General features: G+C 33.9%; 2 protein-coding genes across 2 annotated transcripts in view; one reads left to right on the top strand and one right to left on the bottom strand.

Annotated features, from left to right (window-relative positions):
- Positions 1-22,474, bottom strand: part of dlp (glypican dally-like) — a 90,516-nt gene that overhangs the window by 36,439 nt on the left and 31,603 nt on the right. The gene's annotated exons all lie outside the window — the stretch shown is intronic.
- On the top strand, positions 15,719-22,082 carry LOC149909979 (uncharacterized). The gene is made up of 2 exons (XM_090120088.1): positions 15,719-16,204; positions 20,141-22,082. The coding sequence occupies exons 1-2, from the start codon at positions 16,194-16,196 to the stop codon at positions 21,810-21,812; spliced, it is 1,683 nt and encodes a 560-aa protein (XP_089976214.1). The 5' UTR covers positions 15,719-16,193; the 3' UTR covers positions 21,813-22,082.

Below are 22,474 nucleotides of genomic sequence, written 5' to 3' on the forward strand. Positions count from 1 at the left end.
ACTAGCCACGTATGAAACAATAGAGTACAATTATTGTTAACTAGCGGTCCGCCCCGGCTTCGCCCGTGGTACATGTTTCGCAATAAAAGGTAGCCTATGTCCTTTCTCGGGTATCAAAATATCTCTATACCAAATTTCATGCAAATTGGTTCAGTAGTTAAGGCGTGATTGAGTAACAGACAGACAGACAGAGTTACTTTCGCATTTATAATATTACTATGGATTATTAAAGTAGTGCTAGATAACATTATTATATTTTAGTAGCTCTATGCCTACTAAAATTAACGTAATATTCTTAGTTTTAGTCATCAATAATGCATAGCCGAAAGTATTTTTTGATTTTCTTGAGCACACAAAAATACGACAGTTTGAAAGATAACAATATGAAGTTCCACAGATTAAAAAACACGAAATAAAAATATTTAAAAGTAAAAATGTATTTCAATTTTATTAGATACTACAACGTACGAAACAGGTCCTAAATTACCAAGTGTTTCCAGTATAAACATTTTTACATATAAACATAACTTATCTATATAACTATATTTATGAACAATCACATCTCAATTAATGCATCCATTGACGCGTCACCGCGTGAAACTAGACGTGCCTCCAACCTACCAACTAGGATAACGCAGATTTATACTAAACATTGCAATATAATCCTTATGACGGGGACGTAAAGTTCATTGTAATTTGCATAGCGGGATTGTGGGGTCAATATAAATTAAATACGGTTTGAAGTAAACGCGACTAGCGAATTTATAAATAATAATAAAAAATAACCTATTGTTACATATATTACACCATCTGTGACTGACCAGTGTCTGTGATTTTTTATGAAAAATAAAACACTGTGATACTTATTTTATCAATACCATAGAAATTAGAAAGACCTTCCTATGGACATTAACTTACGAAGTATGAAAACATAATATTAAGAACCAGAAACAGATCTCTGCAAATATGAGACAATCGATTATCGATGCATAAAATAATTGTTGAATCAAACAATCACATTGTTTATCAATAAAAAATCTGGTGGATGACGTTATCATCACTAGACGTTAGAAGCTATCAGCACATAAGATTACTTCTCATTAAACAATTCAATTAAATCATCGTTTATACCTTGTACCACACCAAACAACCCTAAGCAAGGGTCGGATAGCCCGCGACACCACAACCTTTTGATATTTTAATGTTTGCGACGAGCGACGTGACGACTGCCACTGCTGTCTTGTTAAAAACGCGCCACAAAATAATATGCTAATGCCAACAATTCCATATTTAATGGCCACCTTTATCGCGGTAAAATTATAATTGTTCGGCATAATGCTAAGTGAAATGTTGAATTCCTCGCATTTAGGGCAAGTAAGAAAATAAATCCATTTGACAGTTGAATACAGATAAAAAACAGAAATGTCAGTGAAATTATTTATCTGTGATCGCAGTGTAATTATTCCTTCTTCAAATCGATTCGATGCGCGTATTATCAATTGAAGTAGAAGCAAAATCCAGGAAGTTGTAAATTATTTATTTGACATTTAATCTGAATACGCAGATTCCTTTTTTATACTAGGCTGTAAGAAAATGGCTGAATAAAATAGGAAGTAACTTTAATTCAATAAAACATAAGAGCAATCACATTAGCATAATTAAACCAATGCCGTATTCACATTTATTTCTTAACACCGTCTGCTCCAAGATCAAATAAACAAACAAAAACTTGCACGTATGATTTACTGCACCTTTAATCTCTGCATGGAGCAAACAAAATAACTTTAATGTAAATAAAACAATTAAGACAGCCAAGACGTGGGTGTTTTAACTCGGCGGTACGTATCGTAATTTAAAATGCAATTGCATACAAATCTATTCTATCATCACTACTGTATAATATTACTACATATAGTATAAAACAAAGTCGCTTGCTCCGTCCCTATATCCCTATATGTATGCTAAAATCTTTAAAACTACACAATGAATAAGGCCGCCTCTTGTACAAACTATGCATTTCTTTTGTATTAATGTTATTTTTGTCATAATTCAGTTTGTGCAATTAAGTGTTATAAATAAATAAATGATAGAGTAATTCTCGAGGAAATTTTTAGTATATTATTTATGAAATTCCAGACAAAGCGGGCGAAGCCGCATGCGAAAAGGATATAATATATAATTACTAGCGGTCCGCCCCGGCTTCGCCCGTGGTACATATGAAAAATAGATGTTGGCCGATTCTCAGACTTACCCGATATGCACAGAAAATTTAATGAGAATCGGTCCACCCGTTTCGGAGGAGTATGCAGACTAACATTGTGACACGAGAATTTTATATATAAGATATTATCTACTACTATCACTCCGATTTTACACTCGAAGAAGCACTTTATACAAGTGACCATTGTTTCACAGATGTTAAACTGAATTGACAGAATGATGAATGCATGTCAGACCAAAAATACTCTTCTTATCCTTTAATCATATTTAAACTTTGCAATCCTTTGGATGTATCTTAAAACCACACGTAAACTTTTCAAAAGATGATTTGCTATCTATAACACTCTACATGTGGTAAATACTTTAGTCTTTATTCAATTCTTTACAGTTCTATAAGTTTTCCAAGGACTCAACTCTCCTCTCGACTCCTATTATTTATATATCTCTTAAGTAATTTAGATATCTAGTCAGTATGTATTATCAAATCAATGTCATGCCATTCGTATTGAACCCATATATTATTGTAAATTGTAATGACGGAAGCGTCTTATCGTGAACTATTTAAAGAAACCATTGCAGTATAAAATCGTCGTTTAGATCTAAACTTTAGTCATTCTTCCAATTATAGAAGTCACTCCTACATGTTCTTACTATTGCAATTATTTGAAGTGCATCTTCCAGTTAGAAGTCTTCTTCACCCACTCATATTAATTTAATGAATTTTGCGCTATGTCTAGTACCAGTAGAAACAAATCAGAGATATAAAGATTATTCAAAATAAAAAGAGCGTGTGTGCCGAGCACACGTGTCAGAAGTAAAACTTCCTTGGCAAGATTCAAAGATACCAAAATCGTCGCCTTACTCCATGACGTGACGGTATTGCCATGACGCGACCTTGATATTTTACTCTCAACGCGCCTAAATAAATTTCACTTCAAAAACACAACCACAAAACAGATAGACACATCACACAACAACACCAAGAAATCTTGAACAAACGCAAACTCATTTTATAATCCAAAATGATTTATTTAAAAGCGTCGAGAAGTGATTCCGCCTCGAAGACTCCCTCGTTACAAGTGGGGTAATTTTATTTCATATTTCCCTTTGATAATTTCCTTTCACCCCAGATTGAAGTGCCGCTTCTAAGGTGCTAAATAATGAACATTTTGCGTTGACAAATTGAAAGATTTTGTTTTGTTTCGCTTTGTAATTTAATTGTAAGTCATCAGTTTATAAAAGACTAGCTGTGCCCCGCGGTTTTACCCGCAGTGCTCCGCTCCTGTTGGTGTTAGCGTGATGATATACAGTCTATAGCCTTCCTCGATAAATGGACTATCTAACACCGAAATAATTTTTCAATTCAGACTTCCTGAGATCAGCGCGTTCAAACAAACAAACTCTGCAGCTTTATAATATAAGTATAGAAGTATAGATTGGAGTGTATTCACGTTGAAAATTAACATACAAAATACAGTAATTTTCTTTAATTTAGGTTATATCGGAAAGATAACTAGGTATTAGTTATGCAGCAGTGGCGTCGATAATAGCGTGGTAAACAACTGCTCAATTATATAAAATAAAATAGACGACTTGTCAACATACTAGGAATGCTACCTAGCTACCTATTTATCCTCCTACATATCTAGCTTTATTGCAATTTGCATATAAACAACATCCATACTAATATTATAAATGCGAAAGTAACTCTGTCTGTCTGTCTGTTACTCAATCACGCCTTAACTACTGAACCAATTTGCATGAAAATTGGTATAGAGATATTTTGATACACGAGAAAGGACATAGGATAGGTTTTTTCCCGGAAATCTTACGGGAACGGGTTTTTCTTTGAAAACGCGGGCGAAGCCGCGGGCGGAAAGCTAGTAGTTGATAAAATAATGAGCGTAGCGCATTTTATAGGATAAGGTATACCTACTAAGTAATTAAATTGACACAAGCACAAGCTTAAAGATATTGTAATTGGCAAAATATGTAAATAGTAATTAAAATAATTGCGCGGGAATAAATTATTTCCTCTTCTACATGGACACTTGTTTTAATGTAAAAATTATAATTTAATTTGAGGTTGAGGTTTTTCGAAAAAACATCGCAAGATTGCATATATGTTTTTAGAGCATCCCAGAGTAAATAATTTCATAGAAACATGTATTAGCAAAGATTACTACAAAGGTTTCTTTTTCTTTAGAGTGGAAACTAAAATGGGCTGATGATGATGATGATGATGATGACATAATGCTACGTGCTAAATTATAATAGTTACACCAACTATTAATACATACAACAGTGATTTGTAGTTTGTGGGTATAGAACCCAGCTGAAGCTCAGAACAAATAAGTTGACATTTTATTGAACAATCAATAACCTAATATTTAAACAATAAATGCAATAATATTGTTTAATACATAGGTACAATAATTTTGATATAGGTATGTACCAAATCTCTATTGCCAAATAAACTTAACGGCATTTTATAAGTAGGTAATCATTCGACTAGTGAAGCTATCAATTTGTCAAAATTATGATCATTATGTGAAAACCCATTATTTATTTGAGGACGACCACCCGAGCAGTTTTCCTAATAGTTACTAATTATTGAGAATTAAAAAGTCGTGCAATGAATAGACTTTTTACAGATGATTTTGTTTAACCGCATAGATTAAGAGCAACAACGATTAAAGTTTTAAGATTATATTATTTTAATTTATAAAGAAAGCTTAGGTTATAGAAGTCGATAATAAATTGGACACCTGTCCAGTGTCCAGGCGGAAGTTTAAAAAATATGATTAGCAAAATACCGCCACGAAATTGACAATACATAACTAATGTTGCCATAAAACGCGAAAAAACCAAATTGACAGATAAATCAAGAGAAAAATATCTCCAGATATAAAACTAAATCATTTTTATAGACGCCATTATAATAGTAATATAGAGATGCCTCAGGTGCTAAAAGTAATAAATATCTGGCAAGTTTAGAGGCGGCAGAAGAATAAAATATTTATTATTAACAAAACGCGTTTATACTTTATAGTCTATTGTAGGATACCACATGGCGAAACTTATATTTATAGACTTTCTCTGGTTTCTGATTAATTTCGGTTATGATTAATCACGTTATCAATCAAGTATTTTGCTATTACTTTTATAGATCTATATTTTTATTTTCTTATTAGCAAAATCATATGAATATAGTAATATTAACTTCATAGATAGATAAATAAATACAAACCAATGTTATTAGTGTTATTACCTACGTATCTAAGGCCAATTAAAATTTAATTTAAATTTAATAAATTAAAATAAAATTTAAAAGAAAAACTAGGAAATACTATAGATTTTTCAGAATTTTAGCATTCATAGGCAATAATAGATTAGATACCTAATTAAGATTTTAAAACGAATTGATCTTTAACCTACCTAATCATAGTGCTTTTAAAATACCTACTTATCAATTTTATAATGAAGCTTACTAATCTTTAAAAACTAATAAAGTGTCGTGACTTTCCCAAAATATGTACGTCTCACTCTATCTTTGGGAGGTCTATTACTAAATTCTATTGTGTGAAAGAGAGAGGGAATGTAATGACGTGTAATTATGGACCACCCCGAAGACAAAAATATTTTATAATATGTATTACGGTTGGACATAATGAAGTTATCAAAATGTTTTGGTTATGGGTCGACCGCCGCGTAAATCGATTTTGTTTAGAGCACCATTTTGTTATTTTATCTGTTACAGATGTTGCCAGATTAAACATAAAGTACGTAATATAAAAAATAGGGTTTTTATTAGATAAATGTTTCTCAATCATTACTTACATATTATATTTAAAATAAAATAGAATGAATATTTAGTTAGGTAGAGACAGAAAAAAAAAATTAGTTATTATGAAAAACACTGTTATTTCACGTGATACAAGCAATCGGGCATAATATTATAACATCAAGTATCACCAATTTATTGAGGAAAAATAGAAAGTGTATAAAAACTTCATTTGCATTTCATTCAACAACGGATTTGCCGGTAATTGGTTTTTATAGATTATGTTACATTTGACACGCTCGGTTACGCAGTAATAATTCGAAATGACACTTGGACAAATTATTGCCAGTGTAATAAATTATTTATATCGGTAAACGACGTTTTATGAAAAAAAAAACAAACAACGTGTCAACTGTCGGGTACAAGAATGCCTTAATGGAATTTCCGAGTATGAATATCACAATATTGTAAGAAATAAGAAATTGAATTTGATGTTATTTTTATAACTGTCACTTTTTTCATATCATTCGTTATTTTTTCTTTAGATGGAGAGATATTTTTTAAGATAAATAACATACCTAATTATGATAAGAAGAATTATCTTAAAAAAGTTGCTTTATAAGCAACTTATATTTTATTTAACTTTGTTTTAGGTATTATATTTATAGATATCATGACGCAATATAGTACTTGTTCAAATGTTTATTGAAGCATACGACACATAAATGATAAAATACACAATATATTGCATCTGACTGTTATAAAATTGTTTAACTACACAATACACATAAACACTTGTAGGAAAAGTCACAAGTATAAATATTATTACTCACGCAATTTATGTTAACATGCAATACAATTATAAATTATTTTGTCTGCATATCTTTATAAATTATCGATTACGAGCTATACTTATAGCTAACTACTCGCCCCCTGCCTCGGTTCCGTCCAGGGGCGTAGTATGGCTTCTATTTCCAGACAGTTTACGCCGTGAATTGAACTGACTGGCAAATTCATATTTTACGATAATTAACCATAGCTGGTTATTGCGTCATCCAAAAGGTAACAAAATATACAACGAACCAAAAATTATTTAAATTCTTCACGTTTTTGACATTGGATTCTCGTGTCGTGATATCGAAATTCCTCTTATTAGAAAGAGCAAGCATGTAAGTTTTCCTAACTAGGTACTCAAAAAGTAGGATTAAATCGAGATTAAAAACACTTTTCTGCTTTCAATATTATTTCGTAGGTCTTCATTAAATTAACTTTCTTTACGAAATAAATTTAATATAGCTTATCTGTTACCTACGGAAAAGTAAAGACGGACGCATTTTATGATCGGATGTGTCTATGGTACGGTGTAAATATAAAATCTGCGGTGCGACTTTACTGCTGTGTTGCCATTTCTAATATTAGCTCCATAAAATTGGAAATTAATTCATCATTTCATGCTATACTAGCTGCGCTTCGCGGTTTCACCCGTGTGGCTCCGCTCCTGTTGGTCTTAGCGTAACGATATATTATAGCCTAGCCTTCCTCGATAAATGGGCTATCTAACACCGAAAGAATTTTTCAAATCGGACCTGGTCGGTTCCTGAGATCGGTTCCTGAGATTAGCGCGATCAAACAAACAAACGAACTCGTCAGCTTTATTATATTAAGGATAGATTAGTTCGATAATTTCTTAGTGCAATGTAGGTATGTATTCGTATAACAGAAGATATTACATGAACGTTTAAAAACCGCGTGTCTTAAAAAAGTACAAGCCCGCCAAAAACTGCACTCCCCATTAAGTTAACGTTACAAAGGACTTTTTTCATGTGCAAATCCTTTTTTAAAACCAGATTGCGGATAAATAAAGGATGGTGGCATTCCTTTATAATTAGACGTTCGGAGCGGCCGCGCATTCCACCAAAATTGCCCATATTGAGAGAAAAAATGCGAACACTGAGATCGATCGCTGCTTGCGCTTTAATGTACAGTTAGGTATTGATTTAATGTTTAATTGGAACACGTACAACTGGGTATGAGAAAAATGATATAGTAACAGATATAAGGGTTGCATGACAGTTTTGTTAAGAGGGGTTAGGCGGTCAGCGAAAATTCAGATTTCGTAGCTATTCGCGCCTGAGGTGAGGGGTGAGGGGGTCCGCGTTTTGTTTCCAATCGTTTTTTGGAGTCAGTCATACGTTCATACGTTCGTCACACATACGTTCTACATCATATTAGAAATTTCAGTTCGAAAACCTTCAATATTTTCAATTATAGCTCATAGATAACAGTCCATTTTGCCGTTTTCACCTACTAAGGGTCCTGAAGAGTTAAGTGTTAGTTTTTCGTAGATTTGATTGAAATGAATAAATATATAAGTATAAAGTTAATACAATTTTTATGGCCTAAACTCAGTGTTTCAACTAAATTTTTCTTTATCCTACGCCCTATCTATCGCTATCTTCTAATTGCGTATACCTAAATGAGGCACTGTTAGTATTGTTTCAGTTAAAAAATTGACGCGATTGACCACAGACCCAAGTCCCAACACATGTTTCACAAAACCTGTCTGAAAAGAATTATAAAAAAAAATACAATCGAATCCATTTAAATTCTAAACAACTGCCAACAGCCCTCAATAGTCAATACGTGCATACTGGGAAGCGTTTAACGCCGTGAAGTGGCTGATTGATAAGGAACGATATGCGCACGCCACTCGACTGACGCGAATCGACAGTGTACATGCTGCATTATAATATATGTGGGGACTGGGGAGTATAGACTATAGATTAGATGTATGCAGTTCAGTGTAGAAAGGTTATTGGTTATAGATTATACACGTGATGTAGATATTCAAATTAACTTTATTCGTTGAATGTATAAGTTAGATAAGTAGATAGAAATACGTAAGAAGTAAATGGTGATGAATAGAATAACTTCTTGCAATGTAACTAATGCTGTTGTTATACATATGGCGCTTAAGTGAAGCTTTAAAAATTGCCTTGGTTTATCTGTTTTTCCTATGTATATCTACTAAATTGAATGTATGTATATTTGCAGGCGAATACAGATTTGACAACTAGTCATTAGGAAACATTATACATATTATATTATGTGTTAACCTATAACACACTTGTAATAACATTAATACATTCACAAGTGCATTGACACGTCTTGGCGGAAACGGGTCGACACTCAGCTTCTCAAAGGGCCTAACACGTTACCACCATTTCACAGATAGTTAAACCGAGATAAAAAATCTCCACGCGACACTTATCCGAACAATCAGGGTAACCATCACGAAAAATATCTCCATGTCGCGGTGTGAACGCGCCGAGAGGCCACAGACTATAAAAACTCCCGCCAGAAAACGGCGGGACAGATTAAAAAAACTGTCACGTATACAAAATTCTCCGATGTAGAATGTTTTGAAGAGTGCATTGTTATTCAGTAGCGACGCCTCTGTATTCAATAGTGTAATGTAAATCATTACATATTTTAATATCAATTCTGGAATGCCTTCCCAAATATCTTTGTTTCGAAAGGGCTTTCATTCTTCGACACGTAACATATGAAGGGTACAATTGAAGCAGTATTTCATATTTATTTGAAACGTGCTTTCAATGGATTGTATTTCGAAATTAGTCTTTTGTGGATTTTAGACCTAATTTTTAATAGTGTAAGATCGCGGTCTCGAGATACCAAGATTTAAAATGTTATTCAGTTGAAAGCGTTTTAAAGAAGTTCATTAATAATTCATTTAATTTGAATTTCAAACAATATTATAAATTTACGTAATAAGTACTATTTTTTGCAACAAAGTTAACAAGAACAAAAAAGCAATCCACCAAACGAAGATGAATGAAAATAGCCGATTCACTTGTTTGTCCCAATTCAATGTTGTCACAGAACGGGAGCAATTGCTTGTTATCAGTACATTGACGGTTGATTTACGGCTAGCCTCTGAACCCGTGATAGCGGCAGTTAATGGACTGCATTACATTCGCAATGCTCGATTCGTTGCACCGTTCAAAGGCGCCACTGTTCACTGTGGGCTTTTAATGCGTTTCCTTGTACTGTTCCCATGTAGTTTGACACCTTAGTTAGGGTTGGTAGTTACAAATAATAATTAAAGTATTTATCACGCGCAATATGTTAATAACAATGTATTGGATATTATAAGAATGTTGCTACGCTGTTTATCTTAACCCGATTGTTGCATTATTGATGCGTTAAAATAATGCAAATTGACGTAACATTTTTATCAGTCATATTAGTATTTTCATTCACTTGAGTTATTTATAAACGTTACGTCAAAAAGAGATTGACAATTGGTTAAGGCATTAATACTTTATCTTAGTACATCAATAAAATATCGACTTGAATGTAATATTTATTTGCTATCCGTACCTTATGTTGTACACTGTGCAAATAAAGAATTACATTCATCGATTTTCACATGACATTTATCGCACAACGGTACATAAATTCCCTTCACTAATAAACTGTCGCTATCCATACTAATATTATAAATGCGAAAGTAACTCTGTCTGTCTGTCTGTTACTCAATCACGCCTTAACTACTGAACCAATTTGCATGAAATTTGGTATAGAGATATTTTGATACCCGAGAAAGGACATAGGATAGGTTTTATCCCGGAAATCCTACGGGAACAGGTTTTTCTTTGAAAACGCGGGCGAAGCCGCGGGCGGAAAGCTAGTTACCTATAAATAAAGATATAGCCTGTAAAGTGTAAGTCCTATCCTATCCTACTATCCTACTAATATTATATAAATACGAAAGTTTGTGAGGATGGATGTATGTGTTAATGTTTGTTAGTCTTTCACGCAAATACTACTGAACCGATTACAATGAAATAGCACACAGATAGAGAGTAACTTAGATTGACACATAGGATAGGTTTTATCCCGGAAATTCCACGGGAACGGGAACTATGCGGGTTTTTCTTTGAAAACGCGGGCAAAACCGCGGGGGGATAGCTAGTCTAATAACCTAGCCTCTAAGCTATAGGTATCTTTCCTAGAATATCAGTAACTCCACATTCGCTAGAAATTTTATCGACCATTGTTAAAGTTAAATGCACTTCGAGGCTTTGTAATTTTCGCTCACTGTATAGTACAAAACAAGAGGATGGTGAACAAGGGAAGTTGTTTTTTGAACTTTTTTCGTATTTTCAGGCCGCAATTTGGCTGTGTTTGTAACAAGTACAGGCTACACAGTAAAAGGTGTAACGTAGTCGTATTTGCAGTTAAACGCATTGAAAAGGATATTTGCCCATGAAAATGTGTTTGTGAAAAATAAAGTCTTTTACTTAACTTAAATTTTGTGTAGATATTTTTTTATTTAAATAATCTTTTAAACAGAATCTTTTATGAATAATTTATTTAATTTTAATCTTTACTTTTATATCAGAAAGTAAATTAGAGGTACCATATGTCACAATAAATAAGTGAATAGACAACTTGCATATCATCCAAATACTATAATAATTTTTATCGAAGTTCATCATACAATCTGCTCTAGTCTCTACTGTATAAAATTAGCTTGAAAACTCACTCATTAGGTTATTTCGGATCTAACACATCTAGTAGGTAAATCCAATCGGCCGCTAACCCGTACAGTTCAATAAGTTAATTGATGTTTAACAGGCGGAAGTCACTTCAACAGATCATTAGCTTTCTAAATATGGGCGCTACGCCACGTGCCTTTGATTTACTAGAACATAATATACTATTTTACGCCTTTTCTTTGACTTGGCATGAAAACAAAAACGCAAATGTATTTGACGGAAATTAAAAAAAAAGACGGGTTGCACTCCGGGAGTGCCGGCAGAAGTGAAAACTTGATTATTAACGATGAGCATGTTTGATATTTTGGAATGGTATCCGTCTTACGCTTTTTCGATCAGGTCACGTGTCCTGACGCGAGTTTAAGATTTTATACCCATTACAGAAAAAGTGCTCAACGCCGCTAAAGAAGTTTTCACTTCAAAAATTACATGTTTCGAGTTTGATATGTGTTCCAAATTTTAATTCTACATAATTTCAAAAGTTTAGAACAATCATAGACAATGATAGACGAACCAATAATGAATATAAAAAATATAGACCATAGAGTTATGCACGTGCAAAAACTAATCCTTTTATTGAAAGTCGATAAGGAATCTTGTCAAAATATTCGCAAAACCGAACTTTCGGAATCTAGGTGCTAGCTATCTTCCGAAGCAATTCTTGTCACTTATAATTGTGAAACTTTTAATCATGCCCCCTTTATAAATGTCCAGGACTATTGAAATTGTTTCCGAAGTTATACTGAAGTTTAGATTACCCCACTGAACCCTTCGATGTCAAATTAATTATGACAAAAGGTGATGATAGTGCCCTAAACGATATTTGAACATCTTAAACCAATTAACTTGATATGTTAAACATTTAAGCATACTTGATAGTTGATTGTCTTTAATATACGTAGGTATATAGCGTCTATACGTGGTACCTACATAAAAATAATAATAGTTTAAAAAACTAAAAAACACGCTTTTTACAGAAAACCGAACTAAAAAATAGAAAATTTTATCAAATTAGTGTATTGTCATCGGTCCTCAATAAATCTACAAAGTTTGAACGAAATCTGGCCGTTTAAAGTGGGTCAAAATCGCGCCCAAAGAAGTCGGTTACAAACATACAAACATACAGGTGAAGCTAATATAAAGCGTGTAATATACAAGTAAGGTCAGCATCATAAGTCACTGAACAGATTACTATGGTACTGTAGTACCTACCTAATTACTAGTGATTTATGACAGTGTTGTTTAATTTACTTTTAGTATTCAATACACACAAATATAAACATATAATATCAAGTAACTTACAAGCTTTATAATTAATCCCTTTATATGCAGACCGTACCATCTAAAGTACAATAGATCTGCTGAATATTGCATGTTGATTAAGAATTTCCAAGAAATAGAACATCGGAAAGTATCATCAACATTCATGCCAATAACTTCTATAAGTAATTAAGGTTTCCAATTTCAATATTATAACAGAAGCTATTAGAATTTACTTCAAAGATTTCTCATTAAATTTGCTATTGGACATTTTAATACGTAGGTATACGTGAGACCTTTGACCCTTTTAAGATATGAGTCAAATATGCTTCACATCTGTTTCATGATCGATTTTCATAACAGACAGCGTTCTGTACCATGAAAAATTTATACTTAATTCTCTAAGATTTCACCTAAGTTTTGATTATATGTCTGGCTTCTTTTGAGTAAAACAGTAATTAACTTAAAAAAAGTACAGCAGTAACAAAGAAGAGCTGGCAAGAATGACTGAAATAAGCTACTCTTTGCAAATCATATAAAATGTAAGTAAGTATACAATTTCTCCAAATTATAAAGTAACTAGATTTCCGCCCGCGGCTTTGACCTCGTTTTTAAAGAAAAACCCGCATAGTTCCCGTTCCCGTGGGATTTCCGGGATGAAACCTATCCTACGTGTTAATCCAAGTTACCCTCTATATGTGTGCTAAATTTCATTGTAATCGGTTCAGTAGTATTTGCGTGAAAGAGTAACAAACACACACACACACATCCTCACAAACGTTCGCATTTATAATATTAGTAGGATGAATATCCATAAAAACCAATGTCATACCGATAATACATTTAAACCTCTTTCCATAGCCAGAATGTTTCAATCTAAATCTTAATACTATTATAGAGGCGAAAGTTTGTAAGTAAGGATGTATGGATGTATGGATGTTTGTTACTCTTTCACGTAAAAACTACTGAACCGATTACAATGAAATTTAGCACACATATAGAGGGTAACTTGGATTAACACATAGGATAGGTTTTATCCCGGAAATCCCACGGGAACGGGACTATGCGGGTTTTCCTTTGAAAACGCGGGCGAAGCCGCGGGCGGAAATCTAGTTCGGTTATAATTTTATTGCACGAAAGTCAATTTTATTAAAATGCAGCTATATTTTAATTCTAGGTTAAACGGCTCAAAGCTTTGAAGCTATATAGGTGGAGTGTTTCAAGAGGTTTATACAAAGGTAAGTGTGTCACAGGCATCTATAGAATAACCTTTAGTCACTGGGATCGATCAGTTCGATCACTGATATGATGAAAAGTTGATTGCGACTTGAATATTTGGGTTGTAATACAATTTAATAACAAATAAATTGTGACTGAAGGCTAATACAATTTTCTTTTATTAAATTTGCTTCTTATTTTTGTTTTCATCTATGATCAAATTGACAAGAGCCGGGGCGAGTGTAGTTTTAACTTTTACCTTAGTTTTACATATTATTAGAAAAATTTGTTGTTCGAACTAATTATTATTATTCTATGTACGTAATTAATTGTGAACATAATATTATTATGACAAACTAAATGACTTAAAATCAATTTTGTATGCAGATATCTTTTATTTTCCTAGCATCCTCACAAACATAACTATCAAGTATCAACATTATTCATTGCATTCATATTTCATCTTAAAAATTAACACGGACTATAACGACGTATTAAAAATCCATTTACCAGTCAACCCGTCTATTATTGGCGGATTATAAATAAATATCCCTTTCGATAAGTAATGTTCCATTAGAGAAAGCTGCTTCGTCTCCATCAGCATTGGTGTTTACATTACAAGGGCGAGCGAAGGGTTGCCACTTGAAAATCTTAATTGCTATAAAATAATTACGAAAAATTTACCCGCATTTAAATGGTCAGAACTATCACAAATTTGGGACAACACGGAAGAAACTAGTTTTTCAATATAAAATGTATAATCAAAATGATCACCGACCCAGTCGGAACTTCCGAGGTAACAAAGCCAAAAAATATACAGTCGAATTGATAATCTCTACCTTTTCTTCAATTTGGTTGAAAATATAGGACACACCTACATGTGTTAATCATGTCTATGTTATCGTTTATAAAAATATCTCAAGATAAGATTATTTTAAAAATGATGTTAATATTTATATCTGTTATCATTTGCGTCATTGATACGACTACAACGCGAACGGTAGCTTAAAAATCGTATGAGAATAGACGTATTATAACTATAATATGTTGTTTATAATTAAAATATCCTCTGTTTTAAATAGTCAATAAAAAATCCTACCTCCTTCCTACTAATATTATAAATGCAAAAGTTTGTGAGGATGTATGTTTGTGAATGTGTATGTGATATGTTTGTTACCCTTTCACGCAAGTACTACTGAACCGATTACAATGAAATTTAGCAAACATATAGAGGGTAACTTGGATTAACACGTAGAATAGCTTTATAGAAGAATGTTGAATTATGGAATAGTGAAAAAATTATCTGTGATCGCACTTCAATACGCTAAGGATGCGTTCAGTCTCTTGCTGTTGATGCTTCAACGAAGTTTCCTTTTTGAGCACTAACGCTAAAAAATCTTCAGAATAATTGCTTGTGTCCCGGAAATCCCACGGGAACGGGAACTATGCGGGTTTTTATTTGAAAACGCGGGCGAAGCAGCGGGCGGAAAGCTAGTGCTAAATAAATCTTAACTGTTTCTTCAAATACATCGAACTATTACAACAATATAAAATAAGTTGAAACTGCGTATGCACAGCCCTATATCGTATAGTAAACACACGCGTTTCATTATTTCATGTAAACAAACACACAGAAATATCATTTGTACGATTGTTATGTACTGTGTATACACGCCTTAACTATTAGAGGATGCATGGGGCCACCCAAGAAGGACTTGCACCTGTTAGCAATTGCGACATCGCGCACACCTGCGATTCCAGAGAGTGTTGCGGCAATCATCGCCACCGCGACGCTGTAGCTGCTCCGCCGTGGACGACGAGCACTCTTTGTTCCAACATTGAACGGGAGGGACATAGTTTAAGTTAGGAATAATTTATCATGTAATTTTTTTTACAATAAATTATTTATAAGTAAATTTCGGTTTTTTTTGCGCCTTCGCGGGTCGGTCAATATAATTGGCGCAGTCTTGTGGATAATCCTTGAGAGCCGTCTCTCGGAACGCGAAACTACAAGCATCGAGTATCGCTATTCCATCGGAGGGACGACGACGGGGATCCAGAACCTACACCGTTGGCCGCCGCAACGCGAAGGGTATCCAAACATTGATACTGCAGGAAAGGCCGAAATGAAAATCCTGTAAGTACACTAATTCTCTTAGTGTCTTGCCACTCCTAGATTGTAAGTTTTCCTAGATTACCCATTCACGGGAACCGAGGAACTGTAGTGCGTAGGCTTAAAATATATTAATTCATCGAGAATTAATTGTAGAATTTTACAAAATCAATTTGTAAAATTCAAATATATAGATATTAGGTTGATAAAAGATTAATAAATTTAAATATTAATTAATTACGAATTGATTAATTTTCGAATTTTACGAATTAATTCATTTTATGATTCAAATATATTAGGTAAAGATTATTAATTTTTATATTAGTTTAACGAAGTAAATAAATTTAATTAAATTTAATATATTTTATATAGGTAATACAGATATTTAAAATGTCAGATTTGGATAAAATTTTTAATGCACTTAGGCTTTTGCCAGAATTTGATGGTAATGTTAACGTTTTAACAAGATTTATACATTTAAGTGACCAATTAGCTGAGGAATTTATAGATAAAGATCCCGGAAATACTTTAAAAACTGCCGCGTTATGTAATGGTATTTTAAATAAAGTTACTGGGCCCGCAGCCCGAGTTATTAATGCAAATGGTATACCTACTACTTGGCACGGTATTAGAAGCGTATTAGTTAATAACTTTTCTGACCATAGAGATGAGACCGCCCTTTATAACGATTTAGCCTTATTAACGCAAGGTCGTAGCTCTCCTCAAGAGTTCTATGAAAGATGTCAGCATCTTTTTAGTACCATAATGACGTATATAGCATTACATGAAACAGTCGTTACTACTCGTGAGGCAAAAAGGGACCTGTATCAAAAATTAACACTACAGGCTTTCCTACGTGGCCTACGAGATCCGTTAGGCTCACGTATACGTTGCATGCGCCCCGCAACCATTGAAAAAGCATTAGAATACGTGAATGAAGAACAAAGCACTTTATACCTTCAACAACGTAATGAAACTTTTGATAGGAAACCCCACGTACCTTTTAGAATGCCGTACTCGCATTCAGAACCGTTTTATAGACATAATGATTTTAGTGAAATACATTCGTTTAGACCGCAATTTAAGCCATCAAATTTTATTCAACCATACGGACCAGCACGTCCTACTCGTACTATGCAAATTTTCCGCGCTGCACCCCCTAACTATAACCCGCAGAGCAATACGTTCAGATTACAGCCTAAACATCCCGCGCAACCGAAACCGCATCCTATGAGTGGCGTTAGCCATTACGTGACAAAGACTTTACCACCGACACCTTTTGCACGCGCTCATGATTGGTCAAAATTTGGTAATCCACCCCCGAGTAATTATTTTAAGACTAGGGAGATGAATCATAATGAATATCTAGATGAAGATTATTACTGTACCGATTTATATCCTTATGAAGATGACTATTATAATTATGAATATTACTGTACGGAATATGAACCTTATGTACATTACGAACAGATAGACGCACCTGAAAATTTTGATGAAACGTGTGACGTACGTTCAGAACACGATCAGGATTTTCAGAATCCACCAAAAGTTAGAAAAACCAAAATAGAATTAAATCTACACACGCAACGTCAACTTCCTTATATTCAAATTCATAATCCTCCACTTAAATTGTTAATTGATACTGGAGCTAACCAATCTTTTCTTAGCCCTGATGCAGTACAGAGATATTTTCCTGACGTTACTCTTAATTATGATCCCTTTGAAGTAAGTAATGTTCATGCTGTAACACGTAATAATTATTCTATAACATTACCTAGTTTTCCTGAATTTAATGACCCTGACGATATCACATTTTTCGTTTATAAATTTCACAATTATTTCGACGGCTTAATAGGTTCAGATTTGTTAGATAAATGGGAAGCATCCATTAATTATAAAACTAAAACTTTAAATACTTGCAATGCTACAAATCGGTTATTAGTATATGACTCACGGAACGCTAATCTTTATGAGGACGTCATACCCGCGGGAAGTAGTAAATTAGTTAGATTACCCGTAGATGTTGAGAATGGAGACGCTATTGTACCGGAACAAATTATATGTAATTGTCATATTTCTGAATGTTTAACGAAGGCGAAAAGCAATCGCGCTATCGTGGAAATTTCTAATCCAACCCGTAATGATGTAATTTTTTCAATGGATCGACCGGTATGTGCCGAGGTTTATAATAACGAGTGCACGCGCACCAAACGTTCGTCCGACCGTGTGAAACAGGTATTATCTCGCTTGCGTACTGATCACTTAAATAATGAGGAACGTTTAAATTTAGAGTCATTATGTACACAGTATGCGGATGTATTTTATATAGAAGGAGAAAACTTAACATTTACGAATAAAATTAAACATTCTATTAGAACTAAGGATGAAATACCGGTTTATACGAAAAGTTATCGCTATCCAATTATTCATAGGCAGGAAGTACAGAATCAGATAAGTAAGATGTTAGAACAGGGTATTATTAGACCATCAGATTCAGCATGGAGCTCTCCTATTTGGGTGGTACCTAAAAAGGCAGATGCATCCGGCAAAGTTAAATGGCGTTTAGTTGTTGATTTTAGAAAGTTAAATGAGCAAACTTTGGATGAAAAATATCCGATTCCTAATATTACAGATGTCTTACGTAAATTGGGTAACTGTCAATACTTCACAACGTTAGATTTAGCAAGTGGGTTTTATCAAGTGGAAATGAACCCGGCTGATATTCCAAAAACTGCTTTTAGTGTAGAACATGGTCATTTTGAATTTTTAAGAATGCCCATGGGTCTAAAGAATAGTCCATCTACTTTTCAAAGAGTAATGGATAATGTACTGAGAGATTTGCAAAATTCTATTTGTCTAGTTTACTTAGATGATATAATAGTGTTTAGCACTTCTTTACAGGAGCATATCGTTAATCTTGGAAAAGTGTTTCAGAGATTGCGTGAATCCAACTTTAAAATACAGATGGATAAATCGGAATTTCTTAAACTCGAAACCGCGTATCTAGGTCACATTATTAGCAAAGATGGGATAAAGCCTAACCCAGATAAGATATCTGCCATCCAAAAGTATCCTCTTCCGAAAACTCCAACCGACATTAAACGATTTCTAGGTCTTTTAGGTTATTATAGGAAATTCATACCAGATTTCGCTAAAATCACGAAACCCATGACACAATGCTTAAAAAAGGGTTCAAAGATAACATTTTCTAAAGATTACATTGAATGTTTCAATAGATGTAAAACATTATTAATGAACGATCCAATTCTTCAATATCCTGATTTCAATAAAGAATTTATTCTTACAACTGACGCGTCGAATTTAGCTATCGGTGCTGTGCTCTCTCAAGGCCCCGTTGGTTCCGATAAACCAATTGCGTACGCTTCACGTACACTTAATAGTAGCGAAATTAATTATAGCACGATTGAGAAGGAGCTATTAGCAATTGTCTGGGCAACGAAGTATTTCCGCCCTTACCTTTTTGGCCGTAAGTTTAAAATTATAACTGATCATAGACCCCTTCAATGGGTCATGAATTTAAAGGAACCTAATTCCCGTCTCACACGTTGGAGGCTCAAACTTAGCGAATACGATTACACCGTAATTTATAAGCAGGGAAAACAAAATTGTAACGCCGATGCTTTATCGCGAATTCAAATTAATAATGAGGAAACAGATTCTTTAGCGGTTAATCCAACAGAGACAACACCTTCATTAATAAAAAGAAGTTCAGATACAATTACTGTTCATTCCAATTCAATTAAGATTACTGCACATTCGAAATCAGATACTCTTAAAGCGAATTCCGACACCGTCACAGTTCATACTGACGCGGAGAACTCAATTCTAGATATCCCTATAACAGATGTACCGGCTGATTTACCTATTCATATATATACTAAGAAGAAATATGGCGCTGTTGCTAAATTTAGGTTTAAGAGGGTACCTAAATTGTTACAGAATCCTTCCTCTGATCCTGTGCCTGATTCAAGCGGAGGATCCCACCCTGAGTAGCTTGGATGATGGACCCGGTATACTACCATTTAATATTGGAACTGCAAGAATTGTCACTCATTATCATTCATTTTTACAAATTATTAATTTAAAAGATATTCGCGATAGTATAACCATAGTAAAGGATCAATTAAATTCATTAACACCTAATTTGCACGATAGATTATTTTCGCTTTATAATTCACATATCGAACATCTGCATTATAAGATTATTAAATTATCAAATCAGTTAGAAACTTTTGAACCCAATCGCAAAAAGAGAGGTCTCATAGATGGTTTAGGTTCAGTAATAAAAAGTATTTCTGGTAACCTAGACTATACGGATGCAATTAAATATGATACCGCAATTAAATTATTACAAAATAATGAAAATAGATTGGTCACAGAAATGAATAATCATATAAGCCTCAGTAAAGATTGGATAAACCAACAATCTGATATTTTAAACAACTTAATTAAAAATCAGGAAAAAATTGAAATAGCTATAAATGATTTAAAGGCCAATAATTTAAACATTACTATATACATCGATTTAATTCAACGCGTAGCAATTCTATCAGATAACATTGATGATATATCTGAGGAATTACATAGATTAGAAAATTTATTAGGTTTTATTCGTGCGAAAAGTACGCATCATCTTATGTTCAATTCAAATTCACTAAAAGAAATGTTAAATAAGTTAAACAAATTTTATGGCAAAGATCAAATCCCTCAAGTTAATTATAGAGAATATTTTGACTTAGTTAAACTAGGCTATTATTATAGTAATAGAAATATAGTTATAGTTTTTATGTTCCCGGTTGTCCTTCCTGCTACCTTTGAATTATTTAAATTATCCATAGTTCCTAATAAAGATAGTAAAGTCCTAATTCCACCCTATCCTTTTGTGGCAATTCACGACGAGGATTTTATGTACATGGAGGCAGAATGCCCGAAGTCTGGCCTAGGGTATCTATGTGAGGACAAGCTGAACCATCATCGATCCAAAAATGACTGCGTGTATCACCTTATTACCACGCAACGAGTCGTCGCATCTTGTCTCTTCACGCCTGTGGAGCTCGGAGCACCCGCACTAGAAAAATTAGACGACGCCCACTACGTCATCAGTTTCCCCAAGCCATCAAAAATTCACCTATCATGCTCGCAAGATCAATATGACGTCATTAAAGGAAGCTACTTAGCCACAATACCCAAAAACTGCATTCTTCAAACGGAGGCTTTCAAGATAGTCAATCGAGAAGACCATATCAAAGGACAGATAATGAAAATTGCAAACCTGCCAGATTCCAGCCAATATAATACAGATGAAGAAGTTCTGAAGTTGAATTCGATAAATTTGGATAAATTACACGCTAGTAACAGAGCTATATCAAGGGAAATGCCTATCAGTACCAACAACGGATACGAGATTCTCTATATGCAGCCTTCCATCATACCGATATATGTTATATTAATAACGAGTGCAGTTGCCCTAGTGACATGGTACGTCGTACGGAGAGTGCGTACATCAAAGCCTATTACTACGAGTGTTCATGGTAATCAAAGAGAAGAAATAGAACATCAATCGGCGGAGTGTGAAATTTCAGCGATATTAACGAGCCTTGCCCGCCAATAATCGCTGAACTTCAGGAGGGAGGTGTTATGTACTGTGTATACACGCCTTAACTATTAGAGGATGCATGGGGCCACCCAAGAAGGACTTGCACCTGTTAGCAATTGCGACATCGCGCACACCTGCGATTCCAGAGAGTGTTGCGGCAATCATCGCCACCGCGACGCTGTAGCTGCTCCGCCGTGGACGACGAGCACTCTTTGTTCCAACATTGAACGGGAGGGACATAGTTTAAGTTAGGAATAATTTATCATGTAATTTTTTTTACAATAAATTATTTATAAGTAAATTTCGGTTTTTTTTGCGCCTTCGCGGGTCGGTCAATATAATTCGATCATTCATAACGAAATGGGAAATATTTTGACTGCAACATTGAAAGGCCGATATCAATGGTATTGATTTCTGTTGACAATAGACTGAATTATGAACAATACCTAAGTATTTTATATATTGTTCAAAGTAGAGTACCTATTTTAATATTTAATATTATTAATTCTGCTTTTCAGCATATGGTCTCTCTGGTTGGTGTATGTAACCTTATTCGTCGTCGATTATATTTATAAAAATAAGAATGTATACTTCTCGGCTGGAGAGAAGTTACATAGTATATAAGTAGTATTAATTATTTATTAGTAACTAAAAAAAACCGCATCAAAATCCGTTGC

This window comes from Colias eurytheme, chromosome 3 (genome assembly GCF_061535395.1).
Source record: "Colias eurytheme isolate Ceu_HAF_F1 chromosome 3, ilColEury1 Martin Lab GWU primary, whole genome shotgun sequence".
Taxonomy (NCBI): domain Eukaryota; kingdom Metazoa; phylum Arthropoda; class Insecta; order Lepidoptera; family Pieridae; genus Colias; species Colias eurytheme.